Source organism: Apis dorsata, unplaced genomic scaffold, assembly GCF_000469605.1.
Source record: "Apis dorsata unplaced genomic scaffold, Apis dorsata 1.3 scaffold_161, whole genome shotgun sequence".
Classification (NCBI taxonomy): Eukaryota; Metazoa; Arthropoda; class Insecta; order Hymenoptera; family Apidae; genus Apis; species Apis dorsata.
The window spans coordinates 154192-172826 of NW_006263450.1; the positions used below are offsets into that span (position 1 = coordinate 154192).

The following is an 18635-nucleotide window of genomic DNA, read 5'->3' on the forward strand; positions in this document are numbered from 1 at the left end:
TCGAGAATATGACTGACCGGTTGACCGACGACCAATTTCGCCGATGCTTTCTGACTCTGTCGATAATGCAACCATACGATCATGCAATGTTAAGACAACAAGACGCGTATTCACACGTGCGTACGGACCGCGTCTCTGCGGCAAACTGACTGACTGACTGACTGACTCAATGAGAAAAGGTCTACAGCAGCCCGTGTTCTTGCCGAGACCGCGAGCAAGATCTCTATCTCTTAAGGAGTCTCGATATATTTGGGGATAAGGGTGCGTGCACAACGATTTGCAGACAATATTGACTGTTTGAAAGTTGATCGTTAATGATAACATGATTTCCATTTTTTTTAATTTTTGCTGTAATTTATATTTGATAAAATTTGAAATATTTTAAAAATTATTATTATTATAAAATCCAAATATTTATATAAAACATTTTGATAATATAGATTTTGATTATTTGAATGAGATAAAAATTACATGATTTAAAAAAAAAATTAAAATATAATAATTCTCCAAAAATCGAAGTTGCAAATTTAAATATACATTCATTCAAACATTTGATCATAATTGCGAGTAATCGATTTTAGGAATCTTACGATATATATGATTGGCAAATGATCACCATCGATCAATCGATTATTAAAGAATCCATAAAAGGAATCCATTTAGATTCAATTATCTAAGAGCATCTCTAAGTTTATGAATGATTTTATTAAAGACAAACATATTTTTTCAGAAAATGAATATCTGCTATATATCTGGTAAATCAAAGACAGTCCATCGACATATTTTACAGTCTACCAACCTATACCAATCTTCTTGGGACTTGAATATCGTCTACACGGATATATGGAAATCAGAATTCGGATTAGCAAATAAGGTGAAAAGAAATGGGTGGAAGGAACCAGTTTTTAAACGTCTTTGGCCGGGTTCCTCTTCTTCGTTTCTTCTTCCATTCTCTTTCGTACTTGTCTTGTCTTCTATTCCCCTCTTCGTCTTTTCTCAGTCTGTCTTTGCAATCGGTAAAGAGAATTTACTGCAGTTTGGACTTTGTTCCCAGGCTTGACACTAAGCCTACTATTAACTTATCAGTATCTTTCAATTTGTTTTAAATCTTTTGAATAATCCGCGAAATGATAGAAATTTGTTGAATTTGAATGATACAATAAATTCTTGAAATATAATTATTGATCATGAATGATATTATATCAACTGCAGGAAAATCTTGTCTACATCTTATAATCATGTAAAATTTAAAAATTATTAAAAATTAGATATAAATTTTAAGATATTTTTATTCTTTTTACTCATTATAATTTTTAATACATAAAATTTTTAATATACAGTCTGAAAGAACAACGAATTTTAAGATATTTCATCGTTTTCTTGGTGGAACCCTTCTTAGTACAGTATCCTTCCATCGAATGTTCGACCACATTTCCATGGTCGTTTTGCAATCCGTTACAAAGGCCGGCTTGTTAGATGCCGTGGTATATACGACATGCACGATTTTACACTCTGGCGCTTGTGGTCGGTCAAGCCGCAAACATTTTTCGCGCCTCACAGAGAGAAGCAACTCTTCGCGACACGATTGATCATCTTCTGAAGAACACACCAAATCATATAGAAAAACTTTTTACAAACAGGTGCAGGTGAAGAAAGCTACATAAGACACTTTCAATATATGCTGGATATCTTGCAATGGATTATTATATGATTCAAAAGAATATATTGAAAAATTTTTTAGGTAAATCAATCGTTGAATCTATACTTTATCTTATTAAAAAATCAATATATTTAATAATGAATATTAACTCTATATATAATATAAAAAAAATGAGAAATATTTTTAATGTATCTTATACTCTAGTTTTCATGAAAGTATATAACTATATATATATATATAACTCTATATATAATATAAAAAAAATGAGAAATATTTTTAATGTATCTTATAATCTAGTTTTTATGAAAGTATATATGTTTATCTATTTTTAAGTAATTTTAATAAATAATATTTAAATCTTTTTATAAAAACTTTTTATAAAAAAAATATTTTTATTTTTTTATGCAATACTTTCTTTTCTATAAAACTTTTTTTATGAAATACACACATATATATATATATGAAAATATCTTCTATAGCATTTATTTAATTCATAATCATATTTCTTTTTGTTTTTTTATTTAGTCAATGAGATTGTTTGATTGAAATTATTAAAAATCATGAAAATTTTAATACTTAGAAAAAAATAATTTATCTTCACTAAATGACAAATAATAATCAAGTTTATTTATTATTCTACAGCAATCGAGATCTATGTATAACCAAAATCAACGCAAAAATAGAAAAGAAGCGCATAATAATGGAATTCTTATCGACTACACTATTTCCGAGACTTCGAATGAAAGCTTAGATGAATGATACATGATACACATTGTCATAGACCGAACTGTCTTCGATGAAATCACCTTGTCTTTCTAAGAAAGAAATTACTTAATTTAAGATTGCAATTATAACATAATATTGAATTTACTATTTTGATCTCATATATATATTCTACATATTATATTCAGTAATTTTTAATTCTGTGTAATTCATTTAAAAAAACATAAGTTAACGAATCATTTTTTTATTTCAAACTATCTATAACATTTTTTTAAATCTTATGGAAAATTTTAAAAATTTTACAAGGCAATATTTTCATTTTTAAAAATCAAATCGTGATCATTTTCCAAGGGAGGATGGGGGTTGTTCTGGATCTATCGAGCAACAGGTTTAGCAGAACGCTTAATGAATAGTTGATAATAGTATGCATTGTAGGCTGCATGTTCGAGGGTTGGGTCATCTAACAAATGGCCCATTGTTATCTCTTACAACTCTTTGGTTTTCCTCTTACTCCTTCTCTTCTTCGCTTTTTTCCCTTCATCCTTCTTTCACCGTGCACGAAACGGGCGTGCATATAGGGTAATTCAGAAAAGAGAAACGATCTTCTCGCGCGCAGAATTATTACTTTAGTCGATTGAAAAATACACAGTTTGGTAACTATTCAAATTCTTATTACTTTTATCGGTCCTAAAAAGAAAAAATAAACGCCTTCTTGGTTTTTTCTTTATTTTTACTCGAACAATGAAAAAATATATTATTAATTAAAATTATTTATAAATTAAAGTTAAAAAGATAATTTTTATGAAGGAAAGACGAAGAAGAAATAATCGATTTCTATTAGCTATTAGCATTTTCGAGCAATCAATTTTTAAATACTGGAATATGCGTCTAATAATCGGATAAAATTAGAGGATATTCGATAAATGATAAAGAGAATCGCGCATTCTATATATTATTGGCGTGCTGAGAAGAAAAGGCCGTTTCATTCGATACACAACGTACAATTGATCTGAACGTATACATATTATACACGGCTCACGAATGGAGGAGTGAGTCTCGAGGGGAGCAACCGGTGCCGGTTTATTCCCGATCGAATGTTTTTGTCCAACCATCGCAAACCTAATTGGATTCGCTACAAACCACTAACAGTCGTATACGGTAAAGCATTACGCAAAACTATATACCGTCAGCATAAATGTCGATTCACCGATCATCAATTCATTTTGAGTTGCATTATGATCATACTTGTAAAAATCGAATTAATTGTTTAGTTACATTTATTAATGAATAGATATTAAAACTTATTCTTACATATGATCTTACAGAAACGATAAGGAAAGAAGTAACAAATAGAAATAAAAAAAATTATATATTCATTAGATTATCCTTTTTCCAATGAGAATGTAATTTTTTTGCAATATGCATTAAAATATATATATATACGTTATTACGTCATATTACGTTATTCGTGATAAAATAATTTATTTTTATTATTATTTTTATTTATTCAATATACGATATCTATTTATAGTTGTAATTTTTGTAATTTATCTTGCAACTTGCAAAATACTTGCACCCGATCAAAGTGTGCAACTTGTATATACGATCCCTTTCTTTCATATACATCGACCTTACCTCCTTTTCTTCCGTAGGACACAACGAACACGACCTCGGTTTCTACATGGATACATAACTCTTCACAGGCAGTCAGGCGCTAATGTCGATGTATGTAGCTGGTAGCAACCAGATTGTGCTACATTTCTGCATCATTGTCCGCCTTCCCCTTTTATCATTTTTCATCGCTCTTCTCACTAAGCAAACGATAGAGAGATGTATCTACGAAATGGGGCAATCCCAAAACATGAGATTAGCAACCAGGAAAGCAACCTATCGATACAGGATGGATTCTAAACGAAAAAGAATGAAAAAGATAGAAAAGGGATAAATATACGTTGGAAAGAGATGGAAAAAGAAAATGTTGGCGAAAAAAGAAATAAAAAGAATAAAAAAAAAAAGAGAGAACTCTCAAGAGATCAAGTTAGAGTACCGGTACAAAAAACCTGTCCCGCATAATTACATTATCGGTCACATCTCGTTCGACTTCTGTCCGCATAGCCCTTCGTTGGACAACCGAATGCATTCTCATACAATAGAGGCCACAGTTGCCTGGAGGACGATGCAATAAGGTCTACAGGGGGTCTCAATCATGGTTTCTTTATCCGATTTTTTCCGATTCTTAGTTATCAAATATTCTAACAATATTCAATAAAAATTTTCTGAGATCATTATTTCAGTTTGTCTTTCTGCTTTAAAAAAAATATAACTTTGAACAAATTTAAAGGATAAATATTTGATAATAAAGAATAATTAATAATCCTAAATTTGTATAATTTGATTGTTTAAAGATTTTTATTTATTTATTATTAGTCGTTTATTCTTTTTTTTTTATTGACGTGGGAGATATTACACAGGTATTGGAATGCGCGTTATCATTGCTGCTGATAAACACAAGGCAAAATCGTTTTGAAATTTTACATAACATTTTTAACACAATATAATACATACTTTCAATCTCTATTTTATTATGGGAGATGAAAGAATCTTTAACCAGATTGCTAAACTCTGAAAACTCTATACTGTAGAAAAAATATTCAAACAATGTTATTATTAGAAACACGCATAATAATGTATCTTTAATAAGAGCATGCATTTTTATGCATTTTTCTGTTGGAAAACTAATTAATACTAATAATAAGGTAATGTACAATTAAAAGTTAGTACGATAGACGCGCACATGTTTCAACGAGTGTATTCCCTCTGTTTAATTATTTTTATCATTTTTTTTTATATATAACATGTGCTGTCTTGTCGTTGTAAAATGAACACTGTTTTGTAAAAAGTTTCGTATATATCATACTTTTTTTTTAAATATAAATCTGTGCTTCCTACACTAACATGATGTCATTGTTTGACAGTGTAATAATAAAATTGTTAATGCAATGATAAAAAAAGATCAGATCTAATATACAAATGTTTCGTGCTAAACGCTAATGTTTCTACATACAAAAAAAATAATACAAAAAAAAAAAAAAAAAAATGTTTTATACATGTAACAAGTGAAATAAAGAAAAAAAAGTATATCAAAATATATTAAAAGTATCAAAATATCAGTAATATGTACCAAAGTATTGGAAGTTCACATAAGTCACCATATCAGCCAACCAGAGATTCAAATCTTGATAAATATGATTTGGATATACTTCAAAAATATACAAAAAATAGTACGATTAGAAAAATACATTGAAACATAATTACATCTATGTTTTGACTTGGACGTCGTTTGCTTATCTTGACAAATATATAATTTAATATAAGTTTATGATTAATGACATTTTAATATATTACATATATGTCTCTGTATATTCTTTTATATACTTTAGTATTTTTACAATAAATTATTGTTTTCTTTCATTTATAATACATTTTTTTGTAGGCGTCTATAATTGTACGTATATATTTATATATATATAGAGTTCGTAAAAATTATGTGACGTCCAAGCCATTTGTACAGGATAATCGGCAAAAAAGACCCTGACAAATATAAATCGAAGATCTATGAATTGGTTTACTAATTAAAATTTTAAAAATCAACTCAAAGCATCACAATTTAATTTGATTTTTTTATATAAATTGAGAGATGTATATTATTTTCACATCATATCATATAGATTTTTACGAACTTTACGCGCACATGTAAGTATTCTATATTTTGTACCTTTTTTATTTTTGTACCTGATATATTTGCTCACGACACTTTTGCAGACAACCTGTACATTGCATTGAATATTTTAACTTAACATAGTAAATAAAAAACATTAAATTTATTTTCGGAGAAATAAACGAATTCTATATAATTCTTTTCATAATAACATTTCAAATACTAAAACGTAATAGCTGCTCGTATTCTTTTAATACTAATTTTAGTAATCAATATATGTCTTTATATATATTCAATAATTTTTTATATATTAAATTATATCTATATTGATCAGATTATCAATATTAATCAAATTACCAAAAGGAAGATAAATATTAATAATTAAAAAGAACTTTCGTTCTTAGCTAAAGCACATTTCACATACAAAAAGCAACAATTAGAGGCCATGTGACTTTTTTTTAACTACTATAGTGCATGTATGATGTTCTTTTCATATCTTAATAAAAATAATAATAATAGTATTATTAATAATAATAATAAGAATGCTGATGATAATAATGATATTGTTATTGTTGATGATGATGATGATGATATTTTTTATATATTTTTGTTATTTGTATATCTTTAATGAAAGTGCACGCACACAATAATTATAGATAGTCACTGTTTTGTTATATTTGGCCCTTTGTCGGCAGAGTAAAAATTGATTGCATCTAAAGATTCTTAGAACAAATTTTTTCTTCATTTTTTAATTAAAATTAGTTTCAGTCCAGGCCAGATTGTGACATTATATTCGATGTCAATCCTTTCGTTTTTAAGATTGCATATAAGTAATACTTGCTTATATCGCATATTAATTAATTTTTGGATAATATCAATTATTGATACTGATTATCTTTATCTGAAAGACGTAAATCCTATATGCAGCCTCAAAAATACCATACTTTTTATGTCATACATATTTAGAACAATATAAATATAACTCACTACCCTGTGATGTTTCGAAATGTCAATTTTTAATCTGGCCATATTAAATGTTACGATCGATGGTAGAATATTTTTACTATATTATCCATAAATAGCTTGCACGCTATGAAACACCTATCGTCTTTGGGTTTTATAATTAGTTAAAAATATCTAACAAATTCATTAATTGTAAATAATTTTTGATTGATTAACAAATTGTATTTTGTATTGTAATATATCATAAAAAAAATAATTATCGCAGATTAATTTTTTTCAAAGTACAAAAAATTGTTAAAATATTTGAATAATACATACTTAGATATGTATTAAACATTTAAGAGGAATTATGTTTTAACCGATATGAATATACAAATTATATATGATTTATATAGTCTTATTCGGTTTAAACACATAGAAATATTTACTTATTTTTCTATATAAACTATAAAACCCAAAATCAAAATCTAATTGGCAGTATAGTGTTGGACATTGCGCCCAGCGCAAGGTGCATAGCAGAGCTGCTGCAGCTAAGTAAGGATTGAAAACCTTACTTTTGACAAAAAAACAAATTATATGAGGCTTAAATAAGATAATACCAGAGGTTACACATATGTGGCCATAGTGCCGCTTGGAATGGGCGGTGTTTCTTCCGGTCTACCTTTCGGCCCATATTGTCCAATGAAAGAACCATCTTCTGTGAAACGTCCTTCAACAGAATGATAATCACAATTCACAAATTCAAATTCAAAATTATAATTTAGAATACATGAATTATTAATATACAATATTTTTTTTTTAATGTATCACTAACCTACCTCAAACTAATGTGGCAAATGCTTGTGAATTTGGTTCTTGTTTACGATGTCGACCATACTGACCAATGAATGATCCATCCTCATTCATACCTTCTGTATTAAGTCAAGCAATAAAGCAAAATAAAATGAAGAAACAAAAAATTAACATAAATTAAAATGCTAAGGCAAAAAATTAAAATTATAAATAAATATTTTATTTCGGATGTGTAAAATAAAAAATAATGAAACATAAATATTTGTGCTTTCATTTAGGAATAGAAGTGTATAATTTATTAAAATCTAATAAAAATTTTCTTGAATTGCTTTGCTAACTTAATATAATAGTGTAATAAAACATGTAATAAAACTTTTAAACTGACCTGTATCTCCTTCTCCATATTCTGCCATGGAATCAGTATCAGATTCAGGATGTTTTCCATCTTGATGAGAAGAAGATGCAAGAGATGCACGACCACCTGCTGATTTTGTGTCTAAAGGTTGCGAATATTCATGAAAACCGCCTTCATCAGGATAATCACCACGTCCAGCAGCTAACTCTCTTTCATGTACTGCGTACTTTCCACCTCTATTACGTTTAATAACACATACGATTATAAGTACCAAAAGAAGAAAAGCAATTGCTAACATCATTCCGATGAACCATCCTGCAGTAGCGACATTCTCTTTGGGTTGAATAATAGGTCCTTCGCTACTCGTTTCAATTTCTTGCGGTTCACTTTCAGCGAAGTAGTTGCCATCAACAGCAACGACAGACATCACATAAGTTTCGCCACTTTGAAGTCCACGAATTTCAATTGTATTTGATAAATATTCTGATTCAGTTTTAAGAGGTATTGTTTCACCTTTAAGTTTGTATTTTACAAAGAAATGACTTCCTGGATTTCCATTAAGATTCAACTGCCAAATAATTCTTACATTTGAATATCCATTTTCTTTTGGAATAGCTTCCCAGGTAAATAATGGTACATCAGGTTGTTGAGATGTGCGTGTTTTTTGTTCAATAAAGTAACTAAGTGAAAAAAACGTAAAACAATGTATTGTTTTAAATATACGTATTAATATACTAAATAATAATACATACTCATTTCCTTCACCAATTTTTGTCGTTGCTCGAATATGTATACGATATTTTGTATCAGGTGCTAACATAGCTAGTTTTGCACTAGTGGCTTCTGAATCTGTAATATGTGGTTTTCTCTCCAACAGAGGTCCTAATCTAGTTTCATTTACAGGTTCATAATATATTCTATAGCCAGTCAGGATACCATTTGGTTCTGCAGGTTTAGTCCATACTAAAAACAATGCACTAGATCCCATTGGAAAAGCTTCAAGACTTAAAACCACTCCTGGAACACCTTCAGGAGTATCAAAGCTTAAAGTTTCAGATGGTGGTCCAGAATATCTATTATAAAAAAATTATTATTATAAACAAAGTTATATATAAAAGTTTATTTGTTATTATAAATTGTTATTGTAGTTTATTACCGTCCATTATATGCTAGTATTCGAACATAATTCTTGCTGAAAGGAATAAATTTAGTAACTAGTGCATGGGTCCTATTGCCACCTCTTATATCAATTTCTCGCATTCCCTTTTCACCATCTTTTTCTGTCCATGTTTGTATTTTGTATCCTTTTAATTCACCACGTACTGATTCTTCAGGTACTGGATTCCATGAAAATTGTGCGCTTGTACTTGATTTTACTTGATTTAATGTAAAGTTGCTTGGTGCTTGCAATGGCACTAAATAACATTAAATAAGTATTAAATAGTATTAATTTTAAAAAAAATTCTAAATTTATATAATAAAATTATATAACAAACCATCTTCTCCAGAATATCCAATTACTTCTTCAGGTGCAACTCTACATTCTCCTTTTTCATTAATAGCTACCACTTTGATCTTATATCTTTGATAAGTTGGTTGATTGTCTACAACTAGGTTATTTTTCTTCCAATCAGTTATATCTTCTATAGTCCATTTCTCTCCAGGTATATCACGTCTGTAATATATTCTATACATGAATTTGGGAGCATTATGTTCGATTTGAGGCATTACTGTCCAAGATATAACCAGATTTTGTGGTGTTGTTCCTTTACCCATAACATTATCAGGATTCTTATAAGGAACATCTTGCAATGTAGTACATACATCACTATGTGGTGAGGGTAATGATGTACCTATTTTATTCCATGCTAATATGCGAAACGTATAGTTAGCCCAAGGTGACATTGGAACAATATATGTTTGTTCAATTGCTGGTACATCATCTTTTGATATTTCCCATGTATCTGGTGTAAAAGTAGTATTATGTTGAATAGTGTATCTTAATATTGGAGCTCTATTATCACCCATTGGAGTCCAATGTATAGAAGCTTCAGTCGCCATACAAGTAACACTAATTAATTTTGGCGCATTTGGTACATCTTGGACAATTAATGTAGCTTGTGCTTTTGCTTCATCCAATTCAGTATGAGCAACACAAGTATAAGTACCAGAATCTAGTTCAGTCGTTTTTGTGATCATTAAAGAATAATCAGTGCTTCGTATAAATCGTGGTTCCATTTCAAAATCAATAGGTTCTCCGTTAGATAGCCAATCGATCGTAAGTGTTAAACTTGAATCTGTAACAGCATTACATCTAAAAGTTGCAGTAGAACCTGCAGCAACTTCATAATCCTCTGGTTCATCTGTAATTCTTGTATGTTCTTTTACTACTAAATTACCAGAACCTTCTACTTCTCCGAATTTATTGGATGCATGACATGTATAAATGCCTGCATCTAAAAATATTACATTCTCAATTTCTAAATCACCAGAATCTAAAGTTTTATATCGTCCTCCTGTTAATTCTTGCCCATTTCGAATCCATTTTACAGCTGGTTTCGGTGCTCCAAATACACGGCAAGTTATTCTCACAGTTTTACCGTCTACTGTAGCGATATCAGTAGGTGGTTGTGTAATTTCTGGTTCTAGAGCTAAAACGTTTACGTATACATCCTTATAAACATATCCCAATGAATTTGTTGCATTACAACCGTAATTTCCTGTATCTTTTTTGGTCAATTTTTCAATAATAATAGAATTTGAAGTAACTTTTCTACGTGGATTTGGTGGAGCTTCCGATATTGGTTTTCCATTATGAATCCATTTTATTTCAGGAACAGGTACTCCATCAGCTTCACATTTGAATTCAATGGTTTCATCTTCTGCTGCATTTATGATTTCAGGTTCGATAGTGAAATATGGTACTGCCATAACTTGCAAATGTATGGAATAAGATTTCGCATCACCTACCCCGTTTGACGCTTCACAAGTATATGTTCCTTCATCTTTAAAATTAACATGTTTGATTATCAAAGATTTACCATAATTTCCTTGCATTATTCTATCATTAGTTCTAATTACTTCACCATTTTTACTCCACACTATTTGTGGTAGTGGTGTTCCACCATATATACAATATAATTCAATTTTTTTACCGCGTAAAGCAACTTCATTTTTCCTACTAACATATTGTTTGACAGGATCATGTTTATTTTGACTGGCAGATATTCCCGAAGAAATAACATTTAATAAAACTCTATTTCCTAATTTATATTCATTTCTGAATACAGATGTAGCTGCACATGCATAATAAAAATCGTCGGAAGCATCGTTTCTTGTAACATTGCTAAACCAAAGATTTCCTTCAGGATCTAATGTCATTCGTGAATTATTAATTGATTTAATGCCTCCAGCAGTATCTTGAATTAACCAATATACATTTGGTTTTGGAAAACCATCTGGTGGTTGACAAGTTAATTTAAATGGTTGTCCTTCATTTGCATCTAAACTTATAGGATTTTGATCTTTAAATGAATTTAATTCAGCTTTTCTAACAAAAACTGAATTAGATGTTGCAATTCCCCATTCATTTTCTGCAAAGCATTGATATTGACCCAAATCTTCATCTCGTGGTCTTGAGATTACCAATGTACCTCTACCAGGTTGTTGGGATATGCGATCATCATATGCTGGCCATTCAAAATTTTTTCCATTTTTAATCCATCGATACCTGAATAAAATTATTAAATAAAATAATATAAATTTATATTTATATTATGACAATATTTTGGACAATATTGTATTTTTTTATTTGTTAATAATAAAAAATATTATTTATATAATTAACTATTAATCATGCTAAAAATAATACTATATTGATCATATTATATTGAAATATAAAAATGAATATAATGGTACATAAAATAAATATAATATAATTATACATATACAAGTAATCATATATTTTCTATTTTTATTCAAAGTATATGTTAAACCACTCCCATATATTTATAATTCACACCACAAGTTAGATATCTTTATTGGTACTTGTAACTTTATATCCCCTAAGACTATGAGGTCATCCTAGTAATTAAGACCAGTTACTCAGGCTTCTTTGCAGAACAGAGATAGTATATTTAAATGTAAGTGCAATGAAACTATATGAATGAAATTTTAAAATATATCTTAAAATAAATTAAAATAAAATCTTAAAAAATATGATTCTAAAATTACTGAATATTATTATATTTCTTATAAATAGTTGTTATTTTTTTTATAAATAGTATTAAAAATTTAAATCAATTTTATAAGTAATCTTTTTTGATAATATTTTTAAAATCATATTTTTATGAGTGAAATAATAAGGTGAAATAATAAATATTTTGTACCTTGGAGCAGGTTCTCCTTCAGCTTCACATTCAATTAAAAATGGTTTATCATTCTCATTAATTTTTGCTTGAGCTACTTGAAATAACTGCTCATCTGTCGGGGGTTGTTTAGATATCCGTGGTGGAGATTGGACTAATGAAAGATACAAATCATATATTATTACTTATTATCACTTATTATTACATATTATGAAATAATTTTCTGATATGAATATAAAAATATTTGCTACAATAATAAAATAAATTTTTCATTGAAATATAATTTAAACTAAAACAAAATTAATAAAATTATTTTTATAGCTACTATAAATAAATAAAATCAAGAAAAAACTTGTAATGTAATAAAAAATAATGAAATTAAAATATTTTCTTATAATAACATAATCTTTGAATTTAATACATTATAATTACATTAAGCATAATTGACTCAATGTAAAATATTTTATAGAAGCAAATAAAAGCAAAATATATATTTTTTATAATATCTATTGATATAAAAAATTTTTTAATTAAAAGAACTATTTGTTCTATATAAAAACAACTAGCTGCATTTGACATTTGTAATAGTTTTCACCTCCTATAATATCCAGGATATAGACTATAATTAAAAATCATAAATTGTTATCATGAAAATTGATTGATTATATATAATAAGTATTATATACTTCGAATTTATTATGACCGATATAAAACGTGATGACGGAATTGCACTCACTTAAAGCTGATGCTTGCAATACCAATGTTGAGATAATATACAGGATGAGCTTCATGATCGGTCGGTACTTTTTTTTTTATCTAGAAATAGAAAATTTTTTAAATTCTTTAAATATATGAAATTTTTTGTCAAAAAAATAAAATAATGAAACTAATAAAAAATTCAAATTAATTGCATGAATTTTAATTTCACATTCATTTTAAATTTCTTTTAAAGAATATAGATTATAAATTCAAATGTTCTATAGATTCATTTATATCAATCTTTATGATTCAAACGAATCCGACGATTGAAATCATTATTTCAGCCTTTGCAAACCCTATTTGCATTCATAAGAGACTTTTTTTGGTATAATACTGGGTTAAATATCATTTGAATCATTATATATATATATATAATACACGCATGTATAAAATTATGTAAATGATTTTTTTCAGAATATATGGATTAAATAAAATTTTTAAATCCCATGATGTATAATAGAGATGTAAAAAATGGGCGTGCTCATCGCGACAAAAAACAATATAAAAAAATTAGATAACAGACCGGCTAATACAATATTAAACAAGTTTTTAAAAATAATAAACAAAATCTATTTTTTTTAACAAAGTTATGTAAAAAAGAATAAGTATATATACTCGAATTTTAGGATTGCGCACAATCATCGGAACAGGTGATGGTGTTACGATGATCTCACTGTAGTTGTCCTTCTAAATCATAACATCGTTGATAGAAATTTTATCACTATTTTATTCATTTATCTTTTTCCACATATTTATTTCATTTATATAATATTTATCGAAGCTATATATTAATTGTGCATTAATTAAAAAACAGATTTTTCATAGGATACTAAAGGGAAAAAGGAACACACAGGGCTGGGCAAACGGGCACACCCGCAAACTAACATTGATCGCCGACGCTTCGTTTGCTCGTTTTACAGGTTTTACTCGATATCTTTATTCACATCATTAAAAAATTATTCATTTGCCACATTAATAAATAGCTCACCTATTTTAACGTTTTGGAATGCGTTTGAATATTAAAATTCCATCACTAAGGCATCATCGAAAAACCACTGACTCGACACGTAACGCACCGTACGGTACTGTACACTAATGTAGATATATACGTTGCATGTATTGCAGACAATCCCCACTCAATGCCCTGGTCACACTGATTCACACTATTATGTTTCACTAAACTTTATGAATCATTCACATAGAAAATTTTATGAAAAGAGTTGACATTTTTTAAGCTCACTGATTGCTGATATTAATACCTTATAACGTGGAATAATCTTTCATTAGATTTTTTTTATTAATACTGCTTTATTGGATATAATATCAAATATTTATTTTTTCTTAAGAAGTTTTATATTTCATTGATTGAATCTATCTACAATGTGAGTGTTCCTTTATCGATTGAGTGTTCTTTAACCAATAACGGTCGAGGCAAATCGAAGATATCTATCGCGCCAGATTTAAAAAAGGCGCGTCTTCTAAGTAAATGTAAATCTATGTATAGCATTCTAAAGTACAGCTGTGTATACTTTGCAAAAAGGGGGAAGTGATATATTTTAAAATTGATGCGTATTAAATGGGGATAGTCAACTCATGTAACATGAACTGTGAAATTTCTTTTCTATATAAATATTCTGTGTAAGTATTATATTATATAACATATTATAAACAATAGAATAAAATACAACATATTATATTATGTAAAATATAATATTAAAAATTCATTTTATATCTATATATCATTTGCAAGTAATACATATGAAAGAAATTAAGGAATGTTGATTAATATTTAATTAAAATAAATTTTAATATTATATTATACAATTTATATTAACTATAAAAATAGCATAATAGAAATAATGAATTAGATTTTATATCGAAATCATATATTTTATATATGATATATTATAATTATATATTATATATATATTTATATATATATATAAAATATCATAATAAGATCTCTAATATATATGATATATATGATAAGATATTTCTAATATCTATATATCTTATATCTATATATCTATATATCTTATACAGTTGAAAAATTGATTTTTTTTATGATAAAAAATAACGTCTGAAGAAATAAATTTAAACTTTAATCATATAAACGATATAAATTCATATATGCTATAAATTATATAGATATTCAATAAAATTAATAATCTTCATTATTATTTTGCAAAATGCATAAATTATTATTTTCGAATATAAATTATATTAAAAATTAGTATATAAATATATTTAATCTTCATATTAATTCAGGCCACACACAGGAGACAACAAATGTTATTTATATAATATTTATGATCATATCATTATTTTTGATAAATATTAAATTGTATATAAAGAGAATATCGAATCAAATATTTCTTTTGAATATTATATTTTATTTATTATTTTTAAACTCATTTCGTTAATTACGTTTTCTTTATATTAAACTTTATATCAAAAGTTATATAATGTTTACCATATAAGATATATTTGAAAATCGAAAAAATTTTTTTAACATACTAAAAGAATCTTATTTTAATAATAAAAAATAAAAAAAATGTAATAAATCAAAATATATTTTATATTCATATGGTGAAATATATAATAATATAAAGATATGCATATGTATTATCGAAAGGGAAAAAGAATAAAATGATAAATTTAATATTTTTTAATCCATTTGGAATACTTGTTTGGTATTTTATTTGTGACGTAAGTAATTTGGCAAAGTATCAAAAACTGGTCTATAGAACATGTAATAGCATTGTCACAAATTTAGATTGAGTTACATGAAACCCACAATCTCAAATGTATATTTTAGGTCATCATTGCATTAAAGTATATTTTCTTATAATTGTAAATTTATTACTTTATTGTCAATTTACAAAATAAAAGTTTTATAATTTGTATAAACAGAAATAACTGCAAAATTAACAATTGAAGAGAATTCGTGATTTTGATTTTTTGTACATGTTTTTTACAATTCAAAAATGAGAAAGAAATTTAATTTTAGAAGTATTTTCGATTAATTAATTTAATCAATAAAATTTAATTTTCCATTAAAAAATATGTTATAACAAAAATAATTTAAATGTACAAAGACGTAATTAAATACATTGTATATCTATTTAAAAGTAATACAGTCTTGCATATTCATATAAATTAAAAATCATTTTGTCATTTATACAATAGATATCTCGACATTATTTGTCTTTTCATGATACACTATATTACACTATATAAATAATATAATAAATTGCATCCTTAATTATTGAAATTATACAATTTGATATTGTTCTGGTTCTACTTCATTTATATGTCGTAAAAAGAACGTGACTTTAACTTGTTCAACGTGACGACAAAGTTTCATAGCTAAACTTGTTCGCAATTTCATATGTTGCGTAAGAGATGGTAAATTTAATAGTAAAAATGCTAATCCGTCAATTTCCTGCAAGAAATAGAAAATAAATTAGTAAGATATATTTTTAGTATTTCGTTTTACATTTTTACATACATTACCTCTTGTTTTACTCGATATGCGATATCTTTGCAATCATTTGTTTTTCTTAAATACCTAAAAACATCATCCACGCTCCAAAATAGTGGATTCGAATCAAGTTTCCGCGTTTTTGGTCGCCTTTGTTTTTTTTGCATTCTCACATATTCTGATTCTCCATCTGTTCCATCAGATTCAATACTCGTATCCCAATCTCGTTCCCTTTTACTTGCTCTTGTAACAGTAGAACTTTGACTAAATTTCGATGAATGTTGTTTACTATTTAAACTATTAGGACTTCCTCCATCTTTTGTTTTCCTATTATCATTAAAGGAACTTCCTGAATCATCTGATGCATTGCTCGATGGAGGTTCAGTTTTAAATTCATCTGATTTTTCACCTTTCTCTAAACCTTTCTGAATCATAATATCTATTTCAGAAAGTGGTGGTCTTCCATCGAGTGTTTCTTCAATCCCTGATACATGTTTTGCTAAATCTAATGACATAAATGGCATTTCATCTTCTTGCTCGAAATCTTCATGAGTCTCTTTTTCTCTATTTGCCCATCTTCCACGTCTTCTTTTTCGTCTGCCACCCCATGGTTTTGGTTTTTGCACCATAATACTTGTGTATCCTTTTGGTTTACCTCTTCGTCCAGTACCTACAGATGCTGCTAAAAAATTATTTAATATAAATAAAACAATAGAAATAAAATTATATATATATATATTACTAATATAATAGAAATGATACTTACTGAATTTAGCTTTTGATGTTTTATGACATTTATCAGGACATTCATTCTCAGGTACATATAAGGGACCAAATAAATTTGGACATACCATTAATTTTTTACAGATATTTCTACAAAAATCAGCTACCATATCTCCGGATGTAACTACAGCGACGCTCGCACGATATGTATTGTTTTTATGTTTGGCTTTTAAAACTTCTAAATGATATCCTGGATCTGGTTTTGAATCACATTGAAGTACCTTTAATATCCGTGCGCTTCTATATCCTACAGATACGATCATTGATAAAACTTCTCTCATAACTAAAATTACAGGACCAGGTCCTACTGCTTTTGGTAAAGTTGCTAATTTTCCTTTAGAAATCATGGGACCCGTAAAACAACGATAATTAAAATATATTTTTGGGCACCATAGCGAAGAACGTGGTTCAGATATTGGTATATCTAGAACATTAGTTTTCTTTTCTTCTTTTAAAGGCATTTGTAACTGTTTACAAATTTCCATATAATCTTTTGGTGGTTTTAATGGATAATGATTGGATTCACACCATCCAACAGGAAATATTTGTAAAGAATACATATCAACAATATGTTCTGGTCTTGTATTTTCATAATTATCTAATTTTAACCATAAAAGATTGTCAACAATTTTTGTAATATGTGCAGCACATATCACATTTTCACGTTCTGGATCAACTGCTTCTAATCGCATGCCACATTCAAAACCAACATCTATGGCACTTTGTCTTTCTGAAAACAATTTTTCTTCTGCAGCAATTGCTTGAGTATCTTTTAAATATTCGTCCCAATCAAATTCATCTTCTTTTGGAGTCCAACCATTTGGATGTACAATTCTAAAAAACAAAATATTAAAATGTGTAAATTGCAAGTCTCAAAGTTTGAAAATAATTAAAATCAATTATAAAAAATTTATAATAAATAAAAAATAAACTTTTGTTATTTAAATAAGTGATTTAGAATATAATATAATATAATTTTTTTATTATTATTATCAATTTTAATTATATTTTACAATATAATTTTTTTATTA

The 18635-nt window shown here is 27.4% G+C and overlaps 2 protein-coding genes and 1 long non-coding RNA gene across 11 annotated transcripts in view; 1 reads left to right on the forward strand and 2 right to left on the reverse strand.

The window, feature by feature from the left end:
- The first annotated feature begins 6 nt into the window (after positions 1–6).
- On the forward strand, positions 7–4639 carry LOC116185324. The gene is made up of 5 exons (XR_004150156.1): positions 7–261; positions 731–1646; positions 2303–2587; positions 2690–3541; positions 4036–4639. It is a non-coding gene; the product is annotated as an uncharacterized LOC116185324 (long non-coding RNA).
- A 134-nt stretch (positions 4640–4773) lies between these two features.
- On the reverse strand, positions 4774–14463 carry LOC102671482 (neuroglian). Of its 4 annotated transcripts, none has more exons than XM_031509522.1 (9): positions 14326–14462; positions 13315–13394; positions 12600–12732; positions 9708–11941; positions 9368–9626; positions 8964–9284; positions 8242–8891; positions 7883–7975; positions 4774–7773 (listed from the first exon to the last, which is right to left on the reverse strand). In XM_031509522.1, the coding sequence occupies exons 2-8, from the start codon at positions 13367–13369 to the stop codon at positions 7884–7886; spliced, it is 3744 nt and encodes a 1247-aa protein (XP_031365382.1). In that variant the 5' UTR covers positions 13370–13394; positions 14326–14462; the 3' UTR covers positions 4774–7773; position 7883. The 4 variants fall into 4 exon arrangements, with proteins under 4 accessions (XP_031365382.1, XP_031365383.1, XP_006613706.1 ...); XM_031509523.1 differs by having other exon boundaries at positions 7495–7773; positions 7879–7975; XM_006613643.2 differs by lacking the exon at positions 7883–7975 and having other exon boundaries at positions 7495–7773; positions 14326–14463.
- A 1904-nt stretch (positions 14464–16367) lies between these two features.
- Positions 16368–18635, reverse strand: part of LOC102671801 (scm-like with four MBT domains protein 1) — a 4695-nt gene continuing 2427 nt past the window's right edge. For 3 of the 6 annotated variants that reach the window (XM_006613644.2, XM_031509511.1, XM_031509510.1), the window contains exons 6-8: positions 17588–18438; positions 16854–17503; positions 16368–16782 (exon numbers count right to left, since the gene is read on the reverse strand). In XM_006613644.2, the coding sequence (XP_006613707.1) occupies positions 16612–16782; positions 16854–17503; positions 17588–18438 (1672 nt within the window). In that variant the 3' untranslated portion in view covers positions 16368–16611. The remainder of the gene's footprint in view (positions 16783–16853; positions 17504–17587; positions 18439–18635) is intronic. The other 3 variants (XR_004150144.1, XR_004150143.1, XM_006613645.2) reach the window with 3 other exon arrangements.